This window comes from Drosophila miranda, chromosome XR, assembly GCF_003369915.1.
Source record: "Drosophila miranda strain MSH22 chromosome XR, D.miranda_PacBio2.1, whole genome shotgun sequence".
Taxonomy (NCBI): domain Eukaryota; kingdom Metazoa; phylum Arthropoda; class Insecta; order Diptera; family Drosophilidae; genus Drosophila; species Drosophila miranda.
The window spans coordinates 5,860,098-5,884,880 of record NC_046674.1 but is presented as its reverse complement, the minus strand read 5'-3'; the positions used below and the strand labels follow the sequence as shown (position 1 = coordinate 5,884,880).

The 24,783-nt window shown below is 42.7% G+C and overlaps 1 protein-coding gene across 1 annotated transcript; it reads left to right on the top strand.

Annotated features, from left to right (window-relative positions):
• Positions 1-1,372: 1,372 nt before the first annotated feature.
• Positions 1,373-24,371, top strand: LOC108153494. Its single transcript, XM_017283544.2, has 8 exons — positions 1,373-1,688; positions 16,240-16,590; positions 17,805-17,892; positions 18,234-18,319; positions 20,229-20,336; positions 22,579-22,638; positions 23,441-23,512; positions 23,745-24,371. Exons 2-8 carry the CDS (start codon positions 16,483-16,485, stop codon positions 24,345-24,347), a joined length of 1,125 nt encoding a protein of 374 aa, XP_017139033.1. The 5' UTR covers positions 1,373-1,688; positions 16,240-16,482; the 3' UTR covers positions 24,348-24,371.
• Positions 24,372-24,783: the final 412 nt, after the last annotated feature.

Below are 24,783 nucleotides of genomic sequence, written 5' to 3'. Positions count from 1 at the left end.
GGCGCGCTCCACTTGAGGCGCAGTGTGGCGTAAAATGAATTGAGACATTCATTTCTCGGCCGAAAGAGAAATAGAGACCCGAATGCGAGAAACCGCAATGGCAGCAGTGGCAGCAGTGGCAGCGGGGTCAGAAGAAGGGTCCTTCAACAACATACAGTATAGAACACTGAATGCAAAAGTGGCAAAACTTTTGCACCATTCAGCCGCTCACATCCCCTCCGCCATGTCGGCCTTTGTGCATTCAGGTGTGAAGTTTTTGGGTCGTATGTTACCGTATGGCTGCAAATAATTAAATCATGCAAAGGTTATTCTCAAGTTGTGCTGAGAGGAGGAGAGGAGGCGAGGGCCTAGACAAGTTCAATGCCGCTTTAAAGCCCTTGTCAGCCTTTCATATAGTTTTGCTATTAACTAATCGATATTTATATTCGCCGTGTGCTCTTCCAGCCATGAATGTCATGAATTTGAATTTGCATAGGACGTGCATAGGACACACACACAGGGCAAAAAACATGAAGGCAGGAAGGAATGACCAAAAGCAAGAACACTTTGGACTGCGACCGGTGGCATTTCCGTTTCCGCCTAAAACGCACAAAAACACACACAAAAGCGGAAGCCTGTAATAGTACTTGATCTTTCCTTAAAGGCTAATATTAACATATATTTTTCTCAAAAAAGCAGCTTGTCGGTGGTCGAAAATTGGTCTCTCGCAGGTATAAAGTGGTCAAGAAAAACCGAAACTCATGTTGAGATAAATTGAAGTTTATTTGCTCGACAGCCTCCTGCCACACGGCTGCAGCTCCTGTTTGCTCCTTTGAGCTGCATAATTTATGAGCGGCAAATGATTTGCATGCAGTTTTTTCTAGCACTAGAGGTGCTCTACTGCTCCTGCCCTCTGGCTCTGTCTACCCTGGCAAGGACATTAAAGGGTATTACAAATCGATGCATTTGTTTTTGTGACTAGAGCCTTAAATATATGCAAAACAATCTTATAGCAGATTAAATATTTAAATAAGTAAAGTGTTTGATGCGATCATTCGACCCGAAAGGGTATCTAGGGATGCCAGGGTATCCATCCAATACATCATGATTTTCTATTTACGTTCCTAGGCATCCTTTGGCACTCGGAAAATGCTCGAAGGTGAAATGTTTGTGTTTGGCCTTTGGCTATGATACGAGGCGGCAGTATGCGGCACTTAGAACAATTGGCGCCAAACGGCACACGAGGAATCCCTTAAATTGGTCGAAAACTGGCCGAAAGTCCGTGCTTGGCGGCGCTCTCTCTGGCTGGCTGTGGCTCTCTCGCTCGCAAGGAAAGCTCTTCGGGGAAAAGCTCCTTTCGGATTCGCCTTATAAGCGTGCTTCACTGATAAAACCTCGAACAGTTACCGTACCGAACGCGTAACGATATCACCCCCACAGCCATAGCCACAGCCACAGCCACAGCCGCCAAGTGTCATCGTGGCTGAGAGCCAGAACAGAACCATAACAAAGCCATAACAATCGCAGCAAATTAACATCTCAAACAGTGAGAAGAGGCAAAAATTCGATCGGAAAATTGCCGGTAAAGTGTGGAAATAAACAAACGCAAATTGCACATTTTTTGTTGAGGTGTTTTTCTGTGTGGAAAGTGTGAAACTCAAACAAATTCCATAATTGATGAATTAATAAATTAACATTTGAGGAATAAGGTAAGAACAGGGGGTTCCTTAAGCAACTGTAATTAATTTGGATGGCCGGATCCCCCAAGGGGTGTGCTTTTAATGAAACAAAAACAAAACAAAAATAACATAATTGGCATCGGAAGAAAAGGCTCAACCAAAAAAGGGCTCAATTCTGTAATGGTTGCATGGTTTAAAGAGAACGCAAAGAAATTGAATAAAAGAATTTATGATGCAAGGGAAAAGGAATAAATTCAAAGGATTTTTGGATGGAAAGTCATGTATATTCTTTTTATACAAAATATTTAAGAAGTCTTGAGGACCCACTTGAGTATTGAGTGGTTCAGTAAACCAATCAAAATTTCGAATCAGATTATCCCTGCCTCTGAGTAAGGGTTTTGACAACAATCTTAAATCTCTGGAAATTCATTTCCAGTAAATCCCCCATATAAATTCATCTGCTATCTGGTATCTGCTATTGAACCCTTAAATCACCTTCAAGCGCATCGCACATACGGAGAAATCACTCAAAAAAATGCTGTATTTTTGTTTGACAAATTCCCAAAGGAGGTGGCAATTTAACGGCAGTTTGTACCCAGATAACCTTTACCGTCGAGTCGATGTTCTGCGTGATAGCCTTCCATCCAGGCTACACTGCTCCTCCGGCTGTAAGCCAGGGTGGAACGTCTGGGCTTAGGTTAAGCACACACAGGAGGAGCACAGGAGCAGGAGCAGGCGGGTTAAAGAAGAAAAAAATACCACGAAAAAAAGCAGAGGAAGAAAAATAAAAGCGAGGCTCAAGTGGCACAGCGCTTAACACAAATTAGACGCACTTAATTACAGAGCAAACAGTCGCAAGGAGCAGTCGTAAAATATGCAAAAAAAAAGCAACAAAAAAAAAAGAAGCAAAACCCAGCCAACCTCAAGTAAGAAAATATTTAAGCAGAAATTTGGCTGGGGATCAAGTGGTGGGGAAGGGAAGGGGGTAGTCTGGGGAGGAACATTCAATTTTGGCCATTCAGAAGTTGCGGCTTAAAACCCAATTAAACGAATTGGCAAAAATTTAATTACAATTTCAGTTTCGTTTTCATTCTAAAGGAGAAACGGCCCAACGGGGGAGGACATAGAAGGCAACAAACCAGAGGCAGAAAGGGAGATGGGGAAAAGGGGGAAAAATGTTATGCCAGCTGTTGGCAAAGTTTATAGAAAACTAATATTAATTTAAAGTGAAAACAATTAACTGCATTTATGAGTGGCAGCACGATTCAAAGGGGAAGAAGTAAGGCCCGAGAAAGAGGACAAAATGGTTCGTATTTGCTGGAAAGTGACGAGGGTACAACCAGTTGGAATAAGAGTAGTTTTACAGAGATTTTTCATTATCAGAAGGGAACAAATATGAAGACTTAAGAACATTGGATTATAGAAATAAGTAAATTGTCAAGAAAAAGAGAATAAAGACTACTTAGTGTTGACTTTTGCCACCTCTTTTTGGCCCACATAAAATCCCATTTAAAATTATATTTCTACCGTTTTTGGTGCGAGGTGGAATCGATCTAGAAGCCGAAGGCCTCCAAACCGCAGAGCGAACTTTTGAACTTGGAAAAAAAGTATCACAAAGTACATATACAAAAAAAAACCCAGGGAAAATTTAAAGTAATATTTCTGTAAATTCAAGTCAAAATTATTCTTTAAAAAAATGTTGTTTATTCTATAGTACTTCCATCGTGGATGATTATTTTACAAAAATAAAAAATTATACAATTTTTTATAATTAAAATATTTATTTAGAACATTTTTTAAAAATATACTAAATTAAAAATTTTATATAAAAATATTTTGCTTAACAAAATTGAATATTAAACGTTCGTTATTAATAAAAAAATAAAAAAATAAAAGTATCTTATTTCGCTCAGAAGTTATTGATTTAGCAAGCTGACAGGGCCAAAGGCCCAACTGTGCCGTCCTTTGTTCCTTCCGACGGGTGCTGCTTACTCCCCAGCTTCGGAGGGGGGGGCGGACCTGTCCCTTGTGTTTGGAGAGTTTCGAAAGGATAAACTTTCAATTAGATTTAGGAGACCCAATTACTGGAATGAAAGTATCATCCGTTGGTCAATATTCAAGGCTTCAAGCCCCAATCCCTGCCAAGCCCAAATTATCAATGCAAATGCCATGGAACTTCTCAATCGGCCCACGTACATGGTACCGCACAAGTTTTGAAGGCCCCGGGGCTGCCTCAACCCTTTGCTGATGCCCCCAACAACAGCTATTTCCTGTTCCGCTTGGGTCCCACGCTTAGCCACGTTTTATCTGGCCAAACAATAGGCTCATTAGTGGAACAGCCCGCCCTCCCGGCCCATACCTCAGCCGAAAACGTGCCACGGCTCTTGGCCAAAAACTTTTCTTAATATCAAGAAGCGAAAAAAATATGGCATAAAATAATATTTTTGTTTGCCCGGAACTTTGCAGAGTAATTAACCGAGTAAATGGAAAACTTTAACGGCCAGGAAAATCCCCAGGAAAATCTTTGGCACTTGCCCATAATTGGAAATGAGAATATTCACTTGAATTATTCAGGGCGAAAATTTAATGCCGCTGAGGGAAATTAATCGAATGCAAGCCGGGAGAGCTCCAAAACTATTGTCCAGAGGCGGGGGATCTGGACACCCCGCCCTGTCGGAAACTTGTGCCATCCACTCGAGAGTTTGGCTGCTGTCAATCGGTGACTCGAACTGAAACAGGCAGCCCGGCAAAGGCTCAAGTGGCGACAAAGTAGCGCAAAATGAATATGCAGAGTGCTTCTTGCAACAGAGACTCAACTGTCAACTTTCGAGGAAAGTCCTTACCCTTACACTTGCCCTTACCCAGCCTTACATCCAGCCAGAAACAAGTAATTCCACTTTATTTAAGTTTTCGCTTTGGCCATAAACCGCTTTCGACCAGAAAACGGATGCCAATGCGTTTAAGTTTAGTTCACTTCGGAAACTGCACTAAAATGGAAATCAAGAAAAATGCTCAGCGCCCTTTGGAGCGCGGCAAAAAGTTTCTTATTTTTGCGACTGAAGTGCAAATCTTTTCTGGAGGACGCACAGTGCAATTGGCAACAATGCTGAGGATTTCGAGTGCCCTTGAAAGGGAATTGGTGGAGCACAGAGCACATAGCACAGCACACAGCACACTCTCTCAACCTCCTTTTAATTTCTATTGAAAATATTTCCTTTTCAATATCATTTTTTAATATCCAATGAAATACATTTCAGATTAGGATAAACCGTGCCAGACTTTTAAGTTTTCTGCTTTTTAAGAGCTTTTCCATAGCGATTTTCAACAAAAAAACAAATAACTTTATTCATAAATGAATCTACATATATTCTATAAGACTTGCTTAGCACTTTTTAATGGGCTATGTTCTTGAAATTGGCCCAAATGGTCACTGTTTTTGGACAAGGATTCAAGGACTGTCTAATATTCAATCTCGAAATAACATCACTGGTCGCCAAATTACTTAAACTTTGAAAAAGAAATCACAGAATGTGAGAGGTAAATCATTCGCTGATTGAGCTGAGACTGGGGAAATTACAAATACTTCCAAGCGGAACATCGTTCATATTATATAGTATATACCCAATGATATACATTTTTTAATAAAGATACAGCTTGACGAGGTCTGCCTTTTATATTTGTTGCCTAATAGGAAGCTCCAACAAAATTATATTTATTTTAAAAACAATTTTCCTGAGAGATTAAAATCCATTTTCGCGATTTTTTGGCACTCAGAAGGAAGTATCCTTAAAGCAAGGCTTTCAATTTTGCTAAAATCTGGCTTGAAAAGGTTTCTTACGATTTGGTTTAATTTGATTCGCTTTAAAACACTCATACCGTCAATTGCTGTTTTGTTTCAGGATCAAATTGATATATCCATGATTCGTCCTATGAATTATTACGATGTTTAAAACGTGGCTGTAAGTGATCACCATTCCTTCCTATCAATTAACAAGAGCCTCGGAGGAAAATTCTTCTTGGCGGCCAATTAATAATGCCCAGAAATTTTTCTATCTTATGGTTTTTCAAACGACGATAGGCACAGAATCCAATAGCCATCCTTATGATATTCGTTCTGAAGCGAAGGACGTACACTACTGTATTCGTTTTACCAAATTTTTCGCAGTGGCGATGCCTGGTGTTTGATTACCAAAGGTACAAAAAATGTATCGAGGCATTCCAATCCTGACACGGAAAGTGGTCGTATGTTAATTCCAAAACGGGACCTTCCAAGAAAAAGTTCTAGCTATGATTTGGCCATGAAAGTGGCGATTTAGACCTGGTTGTACTAACAATAGCCAAAGCGAGAGACGTTGAAGGCAGTTCTTTCTGTGCAAACATTCCTCGCACCCAATGGGAGCCAAAAATGTTTAATATTTTACTCTCTCACTGACCATAGAGAATAAACAAGCCATAATTTCTGACTCTTTTCATGCATTCTGTTCAGTTTGATTGCCAAACACAAAACACCCATCGTTAAACCTTTTTCAGCATTCCAATGAATACTTGACTTCCATTTTTACACCCAATGCCACACTAAAAGGCACACAGTGTGCGAAAACTATATGGATAAAGTGCCAGGATCTTAACTTTCGACACTAAAGTCCAGTCCGGGGATAAGGACGTTGCGCATACGCCTCGGCATGTGCCCCGGAGGCGGAGTGGTCTCTCTGTGGCACACACAAAGAGCCATAAACATGAAAGGCCTTGGCGATGAAATGCTAAACAATAAATAATGAAATAAAAAGCTAGCCAAAAAGGCAAAGGAAAGCGAGAGAGAGGGAGAGGGAGAGCGAATAGAGTCCTACAAAATTAAGGAAATTAAATATTTACGTATGAAAGCAGACGAGGAAATTACGCATAGTAAATTATAAAGAACAAAAAGAGAGGAAGGACCCCCCAATGGGCATTACTGTGTCCTTGTAGTTGTCCCAAAAAGCACACACACACACACTCACACGCAATGGCCATTAATTTTTTTTTTTATGCCAGGCATAATCTTTCCCGCTTGCGGTATTTTGTTTGTCTTCATTTGCATTGGCAAACCCCCAAAGCCCCGCTCTCCAACCTCTAACCCATCGATAGTATGCCAAAACTCATGCGTGGCGACAAAAACAGAGAAAAAACCAAAACAAAAACAAAAGAAAAGAGAAGCGTGAGGGAAATGCCAGAGCCCACACAGACGCAGAGCACAAATCGACGTCTTTAATGATTTGCCTTCAACCACAAAGAGTACGGAAGGACGGGGGGACGGGTGGACGGGGGGAAGGGCGTCCATTGGAGGTTGGAGGTGAGGATCTGGAAAAAACCAAAAATCTCTCTCTAGGGGATGCACACACTCTCCTCTCTTCTCCTTCGTCCTTCTTCCCAGCGCCCTCCTCCCTGCCGAACCCAATATCTCTCTGTGTATATTTCGGCTTGTGAGGAGCCATTTGAATACGTATGCATACTTAATTTGCCACGGCTTTGCCTGTGGAAGTCCGCTCACAAAGCGGAAGAACAGCGGGCCAGAGGACCAGGCAGAGGGGCAGGAATATCCGGACCATATAGCCGGATACGGCGAATGGCATACTACATTATTGATTGGATATTTGTGAGGGAATTTAATAAAATATGCAAATTCTTCGCTTTCTTAGGAGAGGGGCGGGTGGTCCGCACTCAATCGAAAGACGAGACGAGACGAGACGAGCCTCCATCAACGATTGAGTGGCTCTTCAGCTCTGAAGAGTGGAATCAAAAAGGTCTAAGACGTCGGGGGGAGGCGGGGGCTGAAGCTGGGTCAACAACAGTGAGCCAACAGCTGAAGAGCTTTGGGATTAATTAAGACTCAAAAGGGTCGAAGGGCGAGGACCAGGACGAGTGTTGTCGTAATAAAGTAGGTTGAAATATGTGTGGGGTGGGGCCACAAAATTCCAGGTTGTGGCTAACCCTAACTAATCAAATCCAATTTAAGCCAACTCGATTGACCATTGCCTGAATCTCCCTTTATTAACTATGTCCGGCATATTTTGAGACACTCCAAAAAATTCGCAACGTCCATGGTATGTCCATGGAAATTTAGTGTGTGTAGCCCTCTGGCGGGATCTCTTCTACAATTCATTTCGCTCGACTCTTCTACTCCTAAGAGTAGATCTAATCTTAAGTAATATATTTAAATAAATACGAAATTTCAATAATGCAGGAAATGCATCAATGGGAAAACACCGAAATAATCCATCCAGTTTCTACTCCAATATCTTCAATTTATACTACCCCTAAGTCCCTAATCGAATTATTCATAGTCCTTTCTTTAAAACGCATCCTGTGTCAGCTTTGGGACATTCACACCATTCCCGAACCACCCAAACCTCCTCCCTACTCGAAAACTCGCTCTGAAAGCTGATCCATCAATAATATTACTCTTCGCGGAAAACATCAATACCGAAAGCTTCATTACATATGTTGAAACAATTCAATTTCAAGAACAGAAGCCAGGCATTTCCATTTCAAACGCCGTGAGGGTCTAGGCCGTCAATCTCTTTCTGCCCAGATTTCTTGGGCGGCTAGTCATAAAACACTGCTAACTCCCACAACTCTGGCAAGGTCATCAAATCAGATGGCCAGCCAGCAAAACAACAACAACAACAACAAAAAACAGCGCAATTGTTTCACGGCAACATCAAAGAAGACGTCAAACACACCGAAATGTTTTTAGCAGCTAAAGCAGACGCCTGGCCATCAACCAAGAAGACCAAAGGCTTAGATACCCTTTTGGATGTTTCTTAATTTATTATCTGTGGGATGGTCTTTCGCATCAAATAGAGGACAGAGAGAGAACTCCTCCTCCTCTACGGTGCAAACTTCTGGCTCAAACTTGAATACCCTTTGCCTGTGCAGAGTATAAAGAGCAGAAACAAGAACAAGAAAAGTAACAACAATAAAGGCAACGAGGCTAAAACAGTCAAGTGAACAACACGTGGCCCACATAAAACAAAACAAAACCAAACGATAGAGGGGAAAAAAGAAGGGCCAAAGCTGAGAAAACTTTCTGGAGCAGACGACAATTGCCTGCAGCTGCAGCAGAGTACGGAATGGAATCAAATATCCCCAACTTGAGTTGACTCCACTCTAGGCACTTAATCAGTCAAATTTTGATGCTCAAAAGAGAGAGAGGGAGCGATAGAGTAAACTCAGCTGAGTGGAGCAGCTGTTGGTGGGTGCCACTTTAATTGCTTTCGGTTTTTTAGAGCCACACAATGTATATTTTAAAGCAAAAACACCATTTATGCAGTCGCAGGACCCGACTTACTTTTTATCTTTTTTTTTACATTTTTGCAATTAGTCTAAGTGGAATTTAATGTGTCGGTTCTGTGCGCTTACTGGGGAAAAAGTGCTCCAAGTCATTTTGCGGTTACCAAAAAGTTTCCACTGAACTCGGCTCAACTTTGCATCTGACCCCCCCGAAAGTTGGACAGAGAGAGACAGAACAAAAGGAGATGGACTGGGCCTGCGGGCTGTTAGGAGACATCAGTTGACAGTTTCATGAGCCTGATGTCCTTGCCGCTGTCATCCTTTAGTTTTGTTGCACATTATTTCGGCTCTTAGGCTCCGTCTGCAGTATCTCGAGAGGCTCGAGACTCAGTTTCTGATCAACTTTTTCTGTGTTGTTTCAAAGTTGTTTAGTTTAGTTTTCTTTTCCTGTCTTTTTGTTGCCCCAGTACATAAATTTGTGGCTTTAGTTGAGGCGAAGGCAACACTGATGGAGGCAGACGATTGTTTAGTCAAAAAAGTGCTCAAAGAAATTTAATTAAAGCTCAAGGGGCTAAGGACTCCATCTCTAAAGCCTTTGTAACTGAACAACAAAACAAAACCTAACCGTTTCCAAAAACGACTGCCAGGACATTCATATTATATTATCCGTATACCTGTTGCTCTTAAGCACTCAGTGTCTGGCCATTGCCGTCGCGCTCAATTTGTCTGGCCCCGGCTAACAATGCCTATTCTTACCTTCTTTCGCTTAGACCCGCAAAAGCCGCAATACAAGACACACACACACAACTCGGCTGCGGCTTATGTGGCGTATGCGCAATTTAGTAACTCAGACAGCCTGGCATTCTGGCATCCTGGCATACTGGCATCCTGGGCTGGTCTAAATGATAGCAATGTGCTTGGCTCCTGCCTGGCAAATTATGCAAATATGCTGCCAGAATGTACCTCCATCGTGGCGGCACATATGAGCCAGGCATATTACGCATACGCATACGCATACGCCGAGTGTGCCATTAAACGCCCATGTTGGGCGGATGGGTAGGCGTGCCTAATCACAAGTGCTCTAAGCAAATTACACATATATACATATATATATATTTTTTTTTTTGTCCGTTATAGCTGTTGTGATGTATAAGAAAATGCCAGCAATTTTTGTAGCAATCAACTTGAGAGGAAATTGCCAAGAGATTCCTGAAGAAATGTGTACGGCCTCTTCTAGAAAGTTTTAATTTATTTAAGTTGCATTTTCTTTTTGGTTAAAGATCACTTCTTGAGATCCCATTATGAGGTATCCGTGGACATATGTAGTTTACGATCTGCAAAAATTATCCTTTGCCGTGTTTTCGCTTTGAATTTGATCCCAAGAATTTCTGCCTCTCTGCGACAACTTCCGACTACATGTTTGGCTCATGCGAAAAATTCAAAATTATCGGATTTCCGGTTACCCGAGCCCCTCCCCCCAGCACCTTCTGCCTTCGACGTAGTCGAGGGTGCGGGAGATGGCGGAGAGCATTGCCAAGTGGTTTCGTTGCGCGTTGTTGGCTTCATTTTGCTAACTTTTACTTTCACTTTCACTCCCGTTTGGCGTGTTAACAAATTTAAAAATTTGTTTGTGTTTGTGTTTACTTGCCCTTCGCGCGGAAATCTGAATGGGGGGGCTGTTGCGGGTCTGCGGCTTCTGTCTGGGGCCCTGGCGCCTAACATGCCCCGTCATAACTCAGCTCGTGTGTGCGGCGCCGCGCTCGTGAGCTTGGAGACTTTTAAAGAAATTGTTTTCACCCCAAACCCAAGCCCAAGCCCAAACCTGAGCAGTACGGAGTGCTTCTAGGAAAGGTGTCATGACATTGTCTTTACCTTCTTTAATAAATGGTTTCATTTAATCAAAAGACCTTTATGGAGCACGCATTCTAGGATTTATGCCTGTTTATCTAAGATGAGATGAGAGCAGGGCCAACGAGGCAAAGCCAGGCAGCCACAAGAAGTTCCACGGCTGCTCCATGATCCGTGGTTCACGTTGCCTGCCCGAAACTTTTGGCCCTTTTTTCGGTGGCGGCCATGTATCTGCGGCTGACATAAATCAGCATTTAAGCTGATGAAAAGTATTTCTCGGCTCTTCTGTATAATGGGATAGAGTTTTGAGTTTACTTTTAATGGGTCTTAAAAAAGTGGGAGTCATTTTTTAAACGAATTATGTGCCAAGTCACGGGGAAATTAATTTAGATTATTGCTGCTAGATAGGAAATCTTTTAATTTACTTTATATACCATACCTACATAGAAATCTAATCTCAAGAAAATATTGTTGTATTTATGGGAAAATAAGAACCAAAGCAAAACCAACCAATTTTCTTTCTTATTACTCTCTCTGTCTGTCTCTCTCGGTCTGTCTCTTCATTTTTCTGGCCCATTTCCCTGAGCCAGCCTTCAGCCTTATCTCAGAATCTAAGCCCTTGAGCTTTTTATATATTAATCCTGGGGCATCCATTCCATTTCATTTCACTTCAGCCTCATCCTCGTCCCCATCTCTGCCCTCAATTTAATTTTCACTTTAATTTCGAACATTGTACATACTAATAATATCAGGAGATATGTCCTCTGGCTTTTGGCCAATGTTTCTCCCACCATTTGTGGCTTTTTCAGATCTGGTTCGGCTCGGGTACGAGTATTGGCTGTTTGTGTTTTGTATTTGATATTTTTCTTTGCTGCTAGACTTTAAAGAGATTTTTTCCATCACATTTGCTTTACACATCCTTGGTTTTGCTCTCTCCTGCTGCTGCTGTTGCTGCTGCTGCTGGTACTGCCTTTGGCCTCCGGCTTTCAAAATAGTAATTTGCAGCTGCGAAGAGTCCAGTGTCCAGTGTTTACAGAGACGGCGGCGGGTCCAGTAAGTCTATAAGTAATAATCAACTGGCGACTCCTTATGACAGTTCTTTTGTGGAGGGCTTTTGGGTGCAAGAAAAACAAACAGAAAACTTCAATTACAGGCCAGAGACCAGGAAAGTCGAACCAAGGGAAATTCAAAGGACACTGGCTCGGTGGCGCAGGGAAGACGGGGTTAAGGGTTTCCCGGAAATGAAAACTGTATTTCCAGGGGCTGTGGAAACTGATGACTTACTTGGCATTGAAGGGTGGGGGGGACCACCACCATTGATGGCTCTTTAGTTGGGTAAATATCGTGAAACAGTCTCACGAATTCCTGTCCATGGGCGTACACTAATCCTTCGTCTTAGCACATTCCTTTCCATGCAGCGATTTCGAATACCCAAAGAGTTTCTAATCTTTTGCCTCTGTTCGCTCCCCCCCGTCCAATCGGGGGAAACCGCTGACACGGCCAGCTTTGAGCATTCCTCGGCTAAATGCTGAAACATTAACTCGACTAAAGAACTTCATTATGGGGCCCAGAACAGAACAGAACAGGCCAGGCCAATAAATCTTCACAGTCGTGCTCTACCTTTTGACTCCTGCAAACCAACAATGAATCATAATGAGAGAGCTCGGGCCCAAAGACAAAAGGGCCAGAGAAATCAGCATTCAAGCAATCATACGGCCACACACACACTCGTACACTCGTACGCTTGTACTACACCCTTCTAACAGTGGGGGCCGAGTCGTTTTGGCCAAGTCGTAACATTGCGGAGCTGCGGCGTGTCGACAAAGCAAGCAATAAGGCGTAGCATAAATTAGCCAAATAAACGGAATGGAAACAAAGGCGAAAACAACTTAAATGTTTGCTAAGCAAATATTATCCCTAGGCCTCTGCGTCGGCCTCGGTCTCTGTCCGTCCTCCCCCACTCAGTCTCCTTGTCCGAGGGTTCTTGGTGTGAGAAAAGTCTCGTAAGCTCCCTCCGGCTATGTTTTTTGCTCCTTCCAGTCAGCCATGAAATGTCTTTATGCGACGATTATCTCAACATAACCCGGGCCCAATGTGCAATTAACTGTGGCATCCGCTTTGCGGCGGGCGTGTCGCATCCGCAGCGAAATATGACATCCAAAAATATATGGCCTCAGATTTACGACAACAACTCAAATGGAATGGAAGTCAAGTGAAGTCAGGGGCTGCTGCTGTTTGGGTCATTCCAAACAGGAGTTTTATGTTTATGTTTGGGGGAGGTGAGTGATCAATCTTGGCGGCGGCTTAAACAGGGTGATATGGAACATGATTAAACATGATTGGCGAATGTTGCTTTCGGGTGGGAACAGAAGAAAGAATCAGGAAAGAGCATGAAAGTAAAGGGATGGGAGATAATGATTTACGCATAATTCCAACAAATATTGATCGTATGTACATACATATGTACATACATATGTATGTATGTAACTTCTTGCAGCATTAACAAAATGCAGAGCACGTGATGCTAAAGCTAAAAATAGACAAAGCTTATCTCTCATACACGCACCGACAAGAACATGTGTAATGTACTCTTCGCTCTGCACTGCCATGGAGTTCGTCTCTCTATCGCGCTCTGTCTGTCTGTCCGCATATGGAGTTCTTCGCTCTCTCGCTCTTGCTGAAGCTCATCTCTCTCTCTCTCTCGCTCTATCTGATGAAGGTGCTGTAAAATGAGATCATCTCGCGCTCTCTCGAGCTACCGACAGCGCTGCCTGTCAGCAGCGAGATCAAAAGATAAGAAATTAGAAGAAAACGCACAACAGTTCGAAAGATTTGATTAAAGGGAACAAACTACGCTGCTACGCCCGTACTCTACTCTACTTTAAAGGCTTTTATTCAAATAAAAGTAAATTCCCTGCCACACAATCCCTCAATTATGCCTAAATTAGAATAACATATGGACCACCCCCGTTCTATACAACCTTTCAGTGCTCTAAGCCCACACCAGCTTGTAATGCGCTTAGAGAGAAGCCAACATTTCCATACATACCGGAGTATAGGCTCTCTTCTGAGAGGCTTATGCCAGAGAACTCTCCTTCCACACGCCCTCCGGGAACAGCGCTCCATTCCGAAGCACAGACGGAGAAAAAACGAATTGCCTTTAAATCGGCAGAGAAAAAACGTAAATATGATGTGAGACGCTTATCGAACTGAATTTGTTGACTAGTATTTCGAGCAGCTCCTCTGCTCACTGCCGCACTACTCTCCTGCCACAGCTGCTGTCACCCACTGCACTTGAGTGTGTGTGCGTGTGTGTGTGTGTGTCATCTGGTTATGCAACATATTTCATGCCTAGGCTTTACGGTTGGTACAAGAACGTTGCGTGTGGCCCCAAATCAATCATACGCCAAAATCGACACAAACAAAAAACAATGGAGAAGAACACACACAAAACAACGAACAAATCCACCGAAACAAAGCCTGGGAACGTAATGCGATATTTTTTATTGATTTTCATTGTGTCACGGATGTGTGTCCCGCTTCCCCTTGGGAAAGAGGAAGAGAGCGTGGGTGTAGGAGGGCGGACAATATGAAAAGCACTTGATGTTGTCAATATGCACTCCCCCCCCGGCACTTGACTCCGAGCCAATGCCTTTCAAATGCATAAAAATCCTTTCAAAATGCACAGACCGCTTTCTGTGGCATTACCAAATGACTACGAAATGATATAATGACAGGATCGTGGCATAAGCTCTGGAGCTTTATATGTACTGGCAACATGGATACAAAAGAAGGAAAACAATTCCAATTCCATATATTGATATTTCTATGGAATCTGCACAGCTTTTATGCATCTCTGATGCAGCCTAAGAGCCAACGAACCTTTCATATTTCAGATACCTAAATCTGTTCAGGGTATAGTAGTTGGGTATAAGTATACGTATGCGTATACCATTGCCTTGAGATTTCCCTTTTTTTCCATCATTGTTCTGTGCCGCTGTGTTATTTGTCTAACAATTTCCGTTGGCCTTTGCTTTTTTGACTCTTATGTGGGTCTCTGTGCGCTTCTGTGCTTCTGGTTTCCCATTTGTTACTGATATTTTATGACACTGTAAACATTTTACAATGCGAACCAGCCATAGAGTCATGGGTCTCTAGTCGTACATACGACTGTGTGTCTGTGTGGCTGTGTGTGTGTTATCCATTCAATATGCTCAGCAGAGCATTACGAGCTTCTATAGCGTCGTGTCCTTGCCAAAGTCGTGTCCTGGGCCCTCTCCGAGGCATTTGCAAATATGTGAGTGTTTACACGAACCGAACTGCGGGCCGAGTATTATTTTCTGTCAGGTCTTTTTCTTTTGAGGTCAATTAAAAAGGGCTAGGCATACCATTCCATTCTATTCCATTATATTCCCTTCCACAACTGCTGCTGCTCCTGCTCCTGCTCCTGCTACTGCCACTGCTGCTCTGAGCTATCAATCATAGGCAGAGGAATTCTCCCTTTTTTGTGGCTGCTTATATGTAATTAGTTAAGCACCAACTAATTGAAAACATCTTAGAGATTTGTTTGGCGTTGATTAAGTGAACTTTTCGGACTGGCCATCCTACTGATATTTGTCCAAAAACTGACAACTTCGTGGCGGGTTCTCTGCGTGTCTTCGATCAACACATCATTAATTATCCAAACGCCTCTAGACTGGCTCCGGGTTACTCGTATTAAGCCTGTGTCCGAAGGACATGCTCCATGCTCCCAACAGAGTCCCGAAAACACGAAAAACATTTGCTGGAAATGTTGAAAAACTTCCGGGGAGAAGGAGAGGGAACAGTAGCAGCGGCAACTTGAGTGCTGTTTGTAATGGCATTGGGCATTGGGTGAGGAAAAATGCATAAAAATCGATGACCAGATGATTGAGACGATTGCCTTAAAGTGGTTACGATATGTATGGTGCAGCTTGGGGCTTGGGGCTTGGGGGAGAGACTTGAGAGTTTTTATTTTTATTTCTGTCTAAGGTTGTCCAGTGCTCATATCTTAAAGATTTGAAACTTTGAGGCTTTCAGTGTTACAGTGCAATCACTCTGGCCAAATACTTTAAATTCTCTTTGAAAAATTGCACATTTAATGAGCTTTTCGAATATGAAACAATGACGTATGGTATTTGAAAAGAATCTATGAAAATCTAGACTCAATTTAAGCTCTAAAAAAACCAAAAAAAAAAAAAAGACACTCAAATGCCACAGAATCCTGTGCATGCAATCATGACATATTTACAGATCCAAAACCATTCAAGTTGAACAAATTGTCTCGACAAAAAATTCACAAAAATATATGAAAGAAATGTATGAAAATCTGTGGCATATGAAAAACATTTAGCGACTGATTGAATTTGAGAAAGAACAAAATAAAACTTCGCACAATATATGGCAATCACTTTTCAAAGCTGTCATTTATCTGGTATTTTTTCAGGCTCGCCAAACTGGGAGGAGGCTGTTTTTTGAATGGGAGGCTTCATCCTCCACCACAAATCAAGAGAGAGAACCCAACCTCACGTCATGATCATCGCCGTGCTGTCAACGTAATGGAAACGGAAACAGAATTCTGCTGGAACCATTGCTGTTGCTGAGCGGAAAACCACAGGCCCCATACCACGGAAAATTGACAGAAGAAAAAAACAAGAAAGAGAGAGAGACAAGCATAATAAAAACCGAAATGAAGTCTGTCATTCTATATCCATATGGACCGCTAACTGGCGGCACACGCTGCTGTCGCATGTTGCATGCCAAAAATTTGGCCATAACAAGTGCAATTTACACAATTGTAAGTATGGGGACGGGCAACAGGGCGTATGCGCAATGTGGACAAGTATATAATTATGTTCTCGTTAGTGGAGCATTCTGTTGGCACGGTGGCAGGGGGCAGAGGAAAAACAGGACGAAACAGAACGAAATCAGGAGAGTGTCCTGTTTTGTTCGCCGCTTAATTGTGGCGTAATTTATAGACAAGTGTCGTTGAGGCAAGTTTTTTCTGCAACAATTTTGAATGTGGCATGGCTTACCTCAACCTCATTATGGGTCATGACAGAAGGGCATGACTCTAGCCAGAGTCAGGATACTGCACAGCGAGGGCTGTGCAGCGAGTTGTTGGTGGAGAACAGACCCGGCCAAATGTATAGACTTGCACCCGTTTCGCATCTTCCCTCTGCCGCCTCCCATCTTGTGGCACATATAAATTACAATTACATGATGCTCGTTATGGCTTTTAATTTATGTTAATGGCCAAATCGTGCCTCGGGGTTTTTATTTTTTCACTCATTTTTGCTTACAATGCGAGAGACAATACAGAAGGAAGGAATATAATGCAATGCAAGTTGTGGGGTGCGCCAACAATAGACACATTATATCCATTGCAATGCCCTTGCGGGGAAAGTAAATTAGTTTTTGTTTAAGCAGCGAGAGAGAGACAGCCTGAGAGAGAGCTTAAGTGTTCGGCTTCAGCAATTAGTGCCACATTTTATGGCAGGAGCTATTGTGCACGGGCAAGAGCAGGAGCTCCTTCCCTCTCTAGCCATCTATCTATCTATCTATCTATCTATTTATCCGGCAAGTAAGTAAGCGCTACGTGTTTAGCATAAGCCCTGATTGTGAACTATGGGGGGCACCATCTGAGAGTGCAGTCACGACACATAATGAATGTATCTTGAAAGCACTCCATTTTGCATTCTCTCTCTCGCCTTGCTCTCACCCTTGTGCAGGAAAACCCAGCCAACACGAAAGCATTTTCCCGGATTAATTAGCCACACAAGTCCCAAAACCCCGCAGCCACCTCACAGACCCTCTCAGAATCAAATTGAGTTCAGACCCGTTTAAAAGTAAAAACGTGTTGTGCAAAAAAGAGTAAAAAGGCAGGGCACGGGATAGATGTTTTAGATGTTGATGACCCATTACCATATTTGTATGCGGGCGCACACTGCGTGTACTTTATTCATATGTATCTCATTCGTTTAATTGTATCTTTATTTCTTTTATACTTAGAATATATCACTCCTGATTGTGCTGATCTACTCGTGGCGCATCAACGTCAATATGCACAAGTCGTCCGACCTGCAGGATGTCTACTACGGTAAGGCTCCACGTTGCCCTAAATATTTTAATTGGTAATTAAATACATACACATACATTGCCTCTCGGATGTGGCCCAAAGTGATAATAAACCCATAAGCTGGAAACTGTGGCAGTGCACACATAAAACATGAAGTCATTTTAATAAATTAATTGCAGATGAGGCCACCAGTCGGCCACAAAGCCATAATAATAATTTTATAATTTTATAAAATTTAAAGCATCTTTTAAAAAGAATTTCTTGTAACTTGAAACCAAGGAAAACCCATTTATTTCCATTTAACTCTCAGTGTCTATTGTTAGCCTTAATTTAACTGAAATTCGTTTTTGTTTACTTTGCAGGTGTACAAATAGCATATTTTGCCATAATTGGCACACAAATATCCATGATATTGCTTAGCATTGTATTGATCTTTGGCATTTGTCGGGTGAGTGCTCTGTTCTTGTTTGATTAAATGTTTTGTTGTTGTACCAATTTTACAATACATGTCTCTGGCCCCCACACATCACACACACCCATTTCTCTGGCATACAAAAAATCGAACAGCATCAAGTCAAATATGTGAAAATTATGCACATTGTGCCCCTATCCGAGTGTGTGTGCCAAGGAAATGTTTACTCAGTTAGCAAACAAAGCGCACATTCAAATGTAAATTACACAAAAGCGTTCCATTTTTGGGAACGTACTCGTAGCATATGACATGCGTCCATGCTCAACCAACACACAAATTTTCGAAATAAAACGTTTGACATGTCATACAAGAAACGAAAAATATATACCCTTGCAGCAGTTCTCGTAAATATTGGGAAAATGTATGAAAATTATTCAAAAATTAATTTTGAACGGGTAGGTCTATCAAAAAGATTTTTTTGTATGTATTTATGAAGCCAATCAAAAAGTTAGATATTTTTATGTTTATTTAGTTTAAAAAAAATTAATTTTACTTTGGATTCTCACGATATATTGTATCTCAAGTCCGATATTAATGCGATATATCAGGGCAGAAAATTCTCTAACCTAACGCTTGTCGAGGGCATCGCTGGAATATAACATTTCCTAGGGCCACACCAGCAAACCCCCCAAAATGCCATTGACAGCGGCATGAAAATGTAGACAATTTGTCACACAATTGGGAGCCACCGAAACGGCTAAAATGGGTATGAGAATGGGAATCCCTGCCTGGACGGACTGAGCACTAGGCTGAATGGAGCCCAAGAGCTGAGTGGCGGAGAGGGAGGGCCAGAACACCCGTTGACTGGCGGCGACACATGACAAAGATTACACAACCCCCGAAAACTGTTTGGGTTTTGTTGTCGCCGCGCAATTGCCAGAGCCAACATTTTGTGGAATTTTTTAATTTCGACTCTGATGGCCGAAAAACAAGAGCACGGTTTCGCCCCTAAATGTTATGGATACTATTTCCAAATGAGAGTGCCAGACGTACTTATGTATGGCTACATGGAGCCCTGTATTGGTAAAATTAATTGCAGTTTGCTTTTAGGCGCCGAAGCCTTAGTGCCAGATCTGAGAGTCGGTCAGAGAGCTGGCCTATGGTCCATTAAATAATGCATAGGGCATTGGTCCTTAATTAGGCTAAACGAGTATTTGGACAGCAAATGTGTGAGGGCGTTGCGGCTAAGAGGCTGTTGCCAGGGCTTAGAGCTTAGAGCTTAGAGCTTATATAATACATCAACATTTAAGGGAAATTATTTAGCATACCTCGAATTATTTTTGGGCATAAAAGCCATGTACAAATTTAAGTATTCATATCAATTTATGGACGTACCCTTGAAGTGAATAAAAGAGAATTATTTTTCATAAAATTTGTTACATTCAAAACGGTTATGGAATAAAGTTATGTTTATGCGTGAACTGCAGAACAAAATGCTGTAACTGAGGGATATATTGTAATAATACCCATATTAAAATGTAGGCTTCTGGCAAAAAATTCTATGGGCCGAAAAACAAAATAAAAAAAAGGTGACATGCAAAACGTTGCGGCCAAAAAACTGTCAGCAACCGCTGCACATCAAATTTCGTTTAAGGGAAAATTTATAAAAATTTGTGGCACGCGAAAAAAGGAGCAACAAAAAAATCCAATCAGGGGTTTTACCACCATGGCGAGATAAATTACACCGCACTCTAGAGCACCCCCACCCCTACCCACACTGCACTCCCCATTGCACCCACTCAGTGGCATATTTTATAGTATAGCCATGAAATCAATACCCTCGATTCTATACAGGTGCCATCGTACACTGTGTGCGAGGCTGCTCCTTTTTACTGTATTTTCTAATAGCGGAATTTTTTTTTCCCCTCTTCTTGAATTCCTGCAGGAGAACCCCGGATTAATTGTACCCTGGATAATTGGCTATATAACGTTTATGGCCTTGGAAGCTGTGGCCATGGTCTACTCAAATGTTCTACGCGATCATGTTAATAAGGTGAGTGGCAGCGTTCTCTGTCTCTAGAGAGAGGCATACCATACCATACCATACCATACCACACCCCACTCCTATGGGGGTTGGCCAGAGAGTGTTTTTAATGCATATTTAAGATGTTTTCATTTCGATTTTCTGTTCGGTAACCATTTGTTTAATGAAAAGCATCTCGCTACGGCAAAGGATTTCAGCCACACTTGCTTGGGGTTCCTTGTCGTGCGAGTGTGAGTGCGAGTTCTTGGCGCCTGGCATAAATCAATTGGAATCAACAACAAAAGCAAAGAAATAAATTAGAAAAAAGCCTCCAGGCGACAGCAGCAGCAGCAGCAGCAGCCACAGCCACAACAACAACAATCAAACCGAATCCGTTACATATGTAAAAAAGTTTCCAGTTTCCTTTATGCAAAGACCAAACAAAAGGATACGACAGACAGACAGACACAAACACACGCCGCGTATACGTATTCGCAGTACTCGTAGATACATGTAGATGTAGGTTATGGTCGGAAATGGGCGACAGTTGGATGCACGGCTGGGGTAAAACAGTGAGTGGAGATTGAAAAGCAAAAATAAAAGCAATGTGCAAGCAACAGGCTGGGCATCGAAGGGCGGAACACGGATGCCGCTCGGAGGAAGATAGGAAGAGTTCCTGTAACAAAGATTTAAAAAGGGGAGAAAAAGTACTATGCCTTCACTCCGAGAAAAATGGCAATACAAATATATTTATATTAAATATTCGGTTTCGGAATTCACTTTGATTTAAACATAAATGTAGTGTAAATATACATATAAAACACTTTAAAATAAATATAATACCAGGTGGCACTCGCTTTGTTCGTGCGCCAACCCCCGGAAAATGAGTAAAATATCGGACGAGACGAGCCAAAAGTTTTCTATTTAACAGAGAGATATTACATTTTTAGGAAATATATGAAATCTAAATAAAATATTTTACATTAATCTGAAAACGTACAATTTATTGCTAAAAATATTTAAATCTAAATGTAAATATTCGAGTCTCAGGGCGTTTTTTCTCTGTGTGTTTTTATGGCAATAAATTGTATAAATTCCAAAGGAAATTCCTAAATCACACCTAAAAGCAACCCGCCCAAAACCATGCAAGTTAGCTCCTCATTCGTCTCGCTTTTTCTCTCATCCATGACTTGAAGCCTCAGGCGGCACACTCGCTTTGATAGTTTGTTCCTCTTCACTCGGCGACTCCTTTATTCAAGCAATTCAGCCACAGCCACAGCCAAAGTGCCTTCTTCTAACAAATGAAGCGTAGAGAGCTCGAGTCCCACACACACGAGGGACCCCCTGCCACGCAACTACACACACACACAGTCAGAACAAGCGACAAAGTCAAAGCGGCACAAAGCTGTGGGTTACTTGGGTGTTAGAGCTAGGAGGGTGGAAGGATGGATGGCTGGCTGGCTGGCTGGCTGGCTGGCAGGCTGGATGGATGGTTAAGGGACCTGAAACCCACACCCACCCAGACAGCACCCCTCTGGGTGCCTCCACAAAAAACTCAGCCAAACGTATCCACACATCTGCTATGTAGATCTAGTCCGTTTCCCACATATGCAATGAGTTGGGGCATTTTTCTGCACCATTTTCCTTTAGTATTTTTACATTTGTCTATGTCGCCTGGCATTTGTATTTTTTGTCCTGTTTGTTTGTTTTTGTTCTGCGTTCTTTCTATTGCGAACGTGTCCTGCTTTTTGGATTGTATTTGTTTTGTTTTTCATCTAACACCACACCCCCCACAGCCCCACAGCCCAACTCCACCGGGGGCGGCTGGAAAAGTTGTTGGAAAATTGTCACCTCATGCATAATTTATTGCAATTCCGAAGGTAAAAATTCACATTTCTCTCTTTGGGCCGGCCGCCCCCCTCCCCTCAAAAAAGTTGAATGGGGGCGCAGCGTGGGATTTGCTAATTTGTTATTTGGAATTTTGGTCCAAAATTTCAAAATAATTTCAGTCCAGCGTTTGGGAACACTTTAAGGGCTTCCGTTCTACTAAATCTTGCATACGAAAAGTAATATTTAATTACGGAGCATTCAATTCAACCGATCCGCTCCTGTCCTGGGCAAAACTTTTCAGTTGCTTGCACGGAAAAACTTTTTCCCTCCAAATTTGAAAACAGAAGTTTTGTTTAGCTTTAGCTTGGGCTTTGGATTTTTGCTTTCGTAAAAACTAAATTATGTATTTGCAATTCATAACAAAATATTCTTTCATTTGCAGCAATTCGATGCCATGTGCAAGGCGGAGGTGGCCTTCTTCATAGCACGAGCTCTAATCAATGTAAGTCGCAGATAAATTATCAATTTCCAAATAGTATATTTAATAGGGAAATACAAACTAGTTTATACAAGCTTTAATTTAAAGAGAGAATTTAGTAGAGCCACATCGAATGCACACATGGCCTGATACACATTTCCAGTTTTACCTAGATTAACCAATATAATAATGACAGTTTTGGCAGACTTTTGCAAACACCATAAGCGGCCAAACGAAATGAACAAATATGGTAATGGATAAAGAGCTAGATATTTGTACATTTGAGCGGTTGATTTTGTATGGCATTTTATAAATACCACAGAAAATGCTTATACAGATTGTGGAGATCTACAGACTTACCATCAATGCAGCGTAGACACCGAGAATCCAAGATCCACTCGCTACAAATCGATGGGTACAAAAACTAAATAAGCTGCGATTATTCCATAGCATACCATCCAATAATGTAGGGAACACAAATATCATAGCCGCTCGATACAGAATTGGAGGCCCAAGTGCCACTTCGTCCCAAGGGCCAACAGAGCCCGGAGTTCTCATGGAAACTTAGGCCTACCCATCACTCAAACCGAATGGCCTGACAATCGAGGCGCTAATTACCTTGTCCACGATTTGATCAATATATGTAATAAATAATTGAATTGCGAGTACAAGCCAAATCCATTAGGTCCCTTGAGCTCCATAAAAATGTTTGCTTTTCTATGTGTATGAGTGTATAAAGCATCTGTATCTGTATCTGTATAATGGCCTTTGAACTAATGGAAATTTACGCGCTCTCTCTTTCCTTTCTCGATTGCCATCCAAACAGGTGCTAGCCATGTGGGGTGTACTACGTTTCTATAATTTGGTGCGCTCTGGAATTACCTGGCGAGGACCGGAGGTAAGTCAATCCATCATAAGTTAATGGATATATGGCTGCAGTGCACTGGGGACTTGTAGAACGTTTAAATATCATTTGTTCAGGGCAGTCTCTGTAACAGAGCGCCAGGGCTGTTAACAGGTTAACACTCTGCTACCGCTACCAGTTACGGGGTACTGTTAGCGCTGTCACGATCCACACAAACAGCTTCTCGTATAGATATTTAATATGCTTTATCCTTTATTTTCGACAGGCCAAGACCGCCATATTCGCACCCATGTACAAGAGCGTGAGCACACGCAGCGGCAAGTCCCACCACAGTAAACGCCACTCCAAGAGGCGACACAGCATGGAGGTGGGCGCCGGATGCTGTGCCATCTTTGACTTTGACTTCGACTACGATGACGACGACGACGATGACGATGATGATGATGAGGCAGCCTATGGCGATGGCATAGAGACGGAGGATGATGTGGGCTATGACTATGACGACTACTATGACTACTACGAGGACGAGGAAGAGCAGCAGCAGCAGCAGCTGGAGCTAGAGCCGCAGGACGATGCCGACTGCAGCATGCTAGGTGGCCCAAGGAAGACGCGGTCGCGTTCGCGACCCCGATCCCGTCCCCGTTCGGCTGTGGTCAAGGTCAAGGGCCAGCGCAGCGGAGGTCGTCGCACCAACAACAACATACGCAGCGTGCTGATTAACAAGCGGCACAACAAGTACAAAATCGCCCGACCCCAAACCCAGCTGGAGGTCATCAACGAGTCCGAGCGGAGTGCGGGCAGTGGCAGCGATGAGAACGACTCTCTGCTTGTGGCCTATGACAGCAGCTCGTCGCTGGCGTCGGTTTGACATTGGCCGCCGCCATGCGAACCCGGATCCGGACCTGGAACTGCAGCCGATGGGCGCAGGAATAGCCTCAGTGACTCCGAACCCAGCAGCGGCAGCGGCAGCGGGAGCAGCAGCAGCAGCGACGACGACGACGACGGCGATCCTGACGAGGGCCAGCATCTGGAATGTGAGTGGACGAAGGGCGTCCGCTTCCCTGGTAAATGTGGTGGTCAGCGTCAGCGCCGACGTTCACTGCGACGCGTCTACTGCGCTGTGAATCTAACCATAATGGGTCTCCTGGTGGCAGTGGAGATCTATGCCCAGATAGCGATATTTCTGTAGATCAGAAAAAACAGAGAAAAAGTGATCAAAGGATTGAGAAGAGTTAAGAAGGGACCTTCATAGCAGATTTCCCTTGGAGGGGCAGGTATTTTTTTGAAGGATACCATATAGATTC

Bases quoted from the DNA above. Each gene is read 5' to 3' on its own strand.
- LOC108153494 (XM_017283544.2), top strand. From the start codon at position 16,483: ATGAAGTCTGTCATTCTATATCCATATGGACCGCTAACTGGCGGCACA. The intron at 17,893-18,233 runs GTAAGGCTCCAC...TTTACTTTGCAG, and splicing joins CCTGCAGGATGTCTACTACG to GTGTACAAATAGCATATTTT. The intron at 23,513-23,744 runs GTAAGTCAATCC...TATTTTCGACAG, and splicing joins TTACCTGGCGAGGACCGGAG to GCCAAGACCGCCATATTCGC.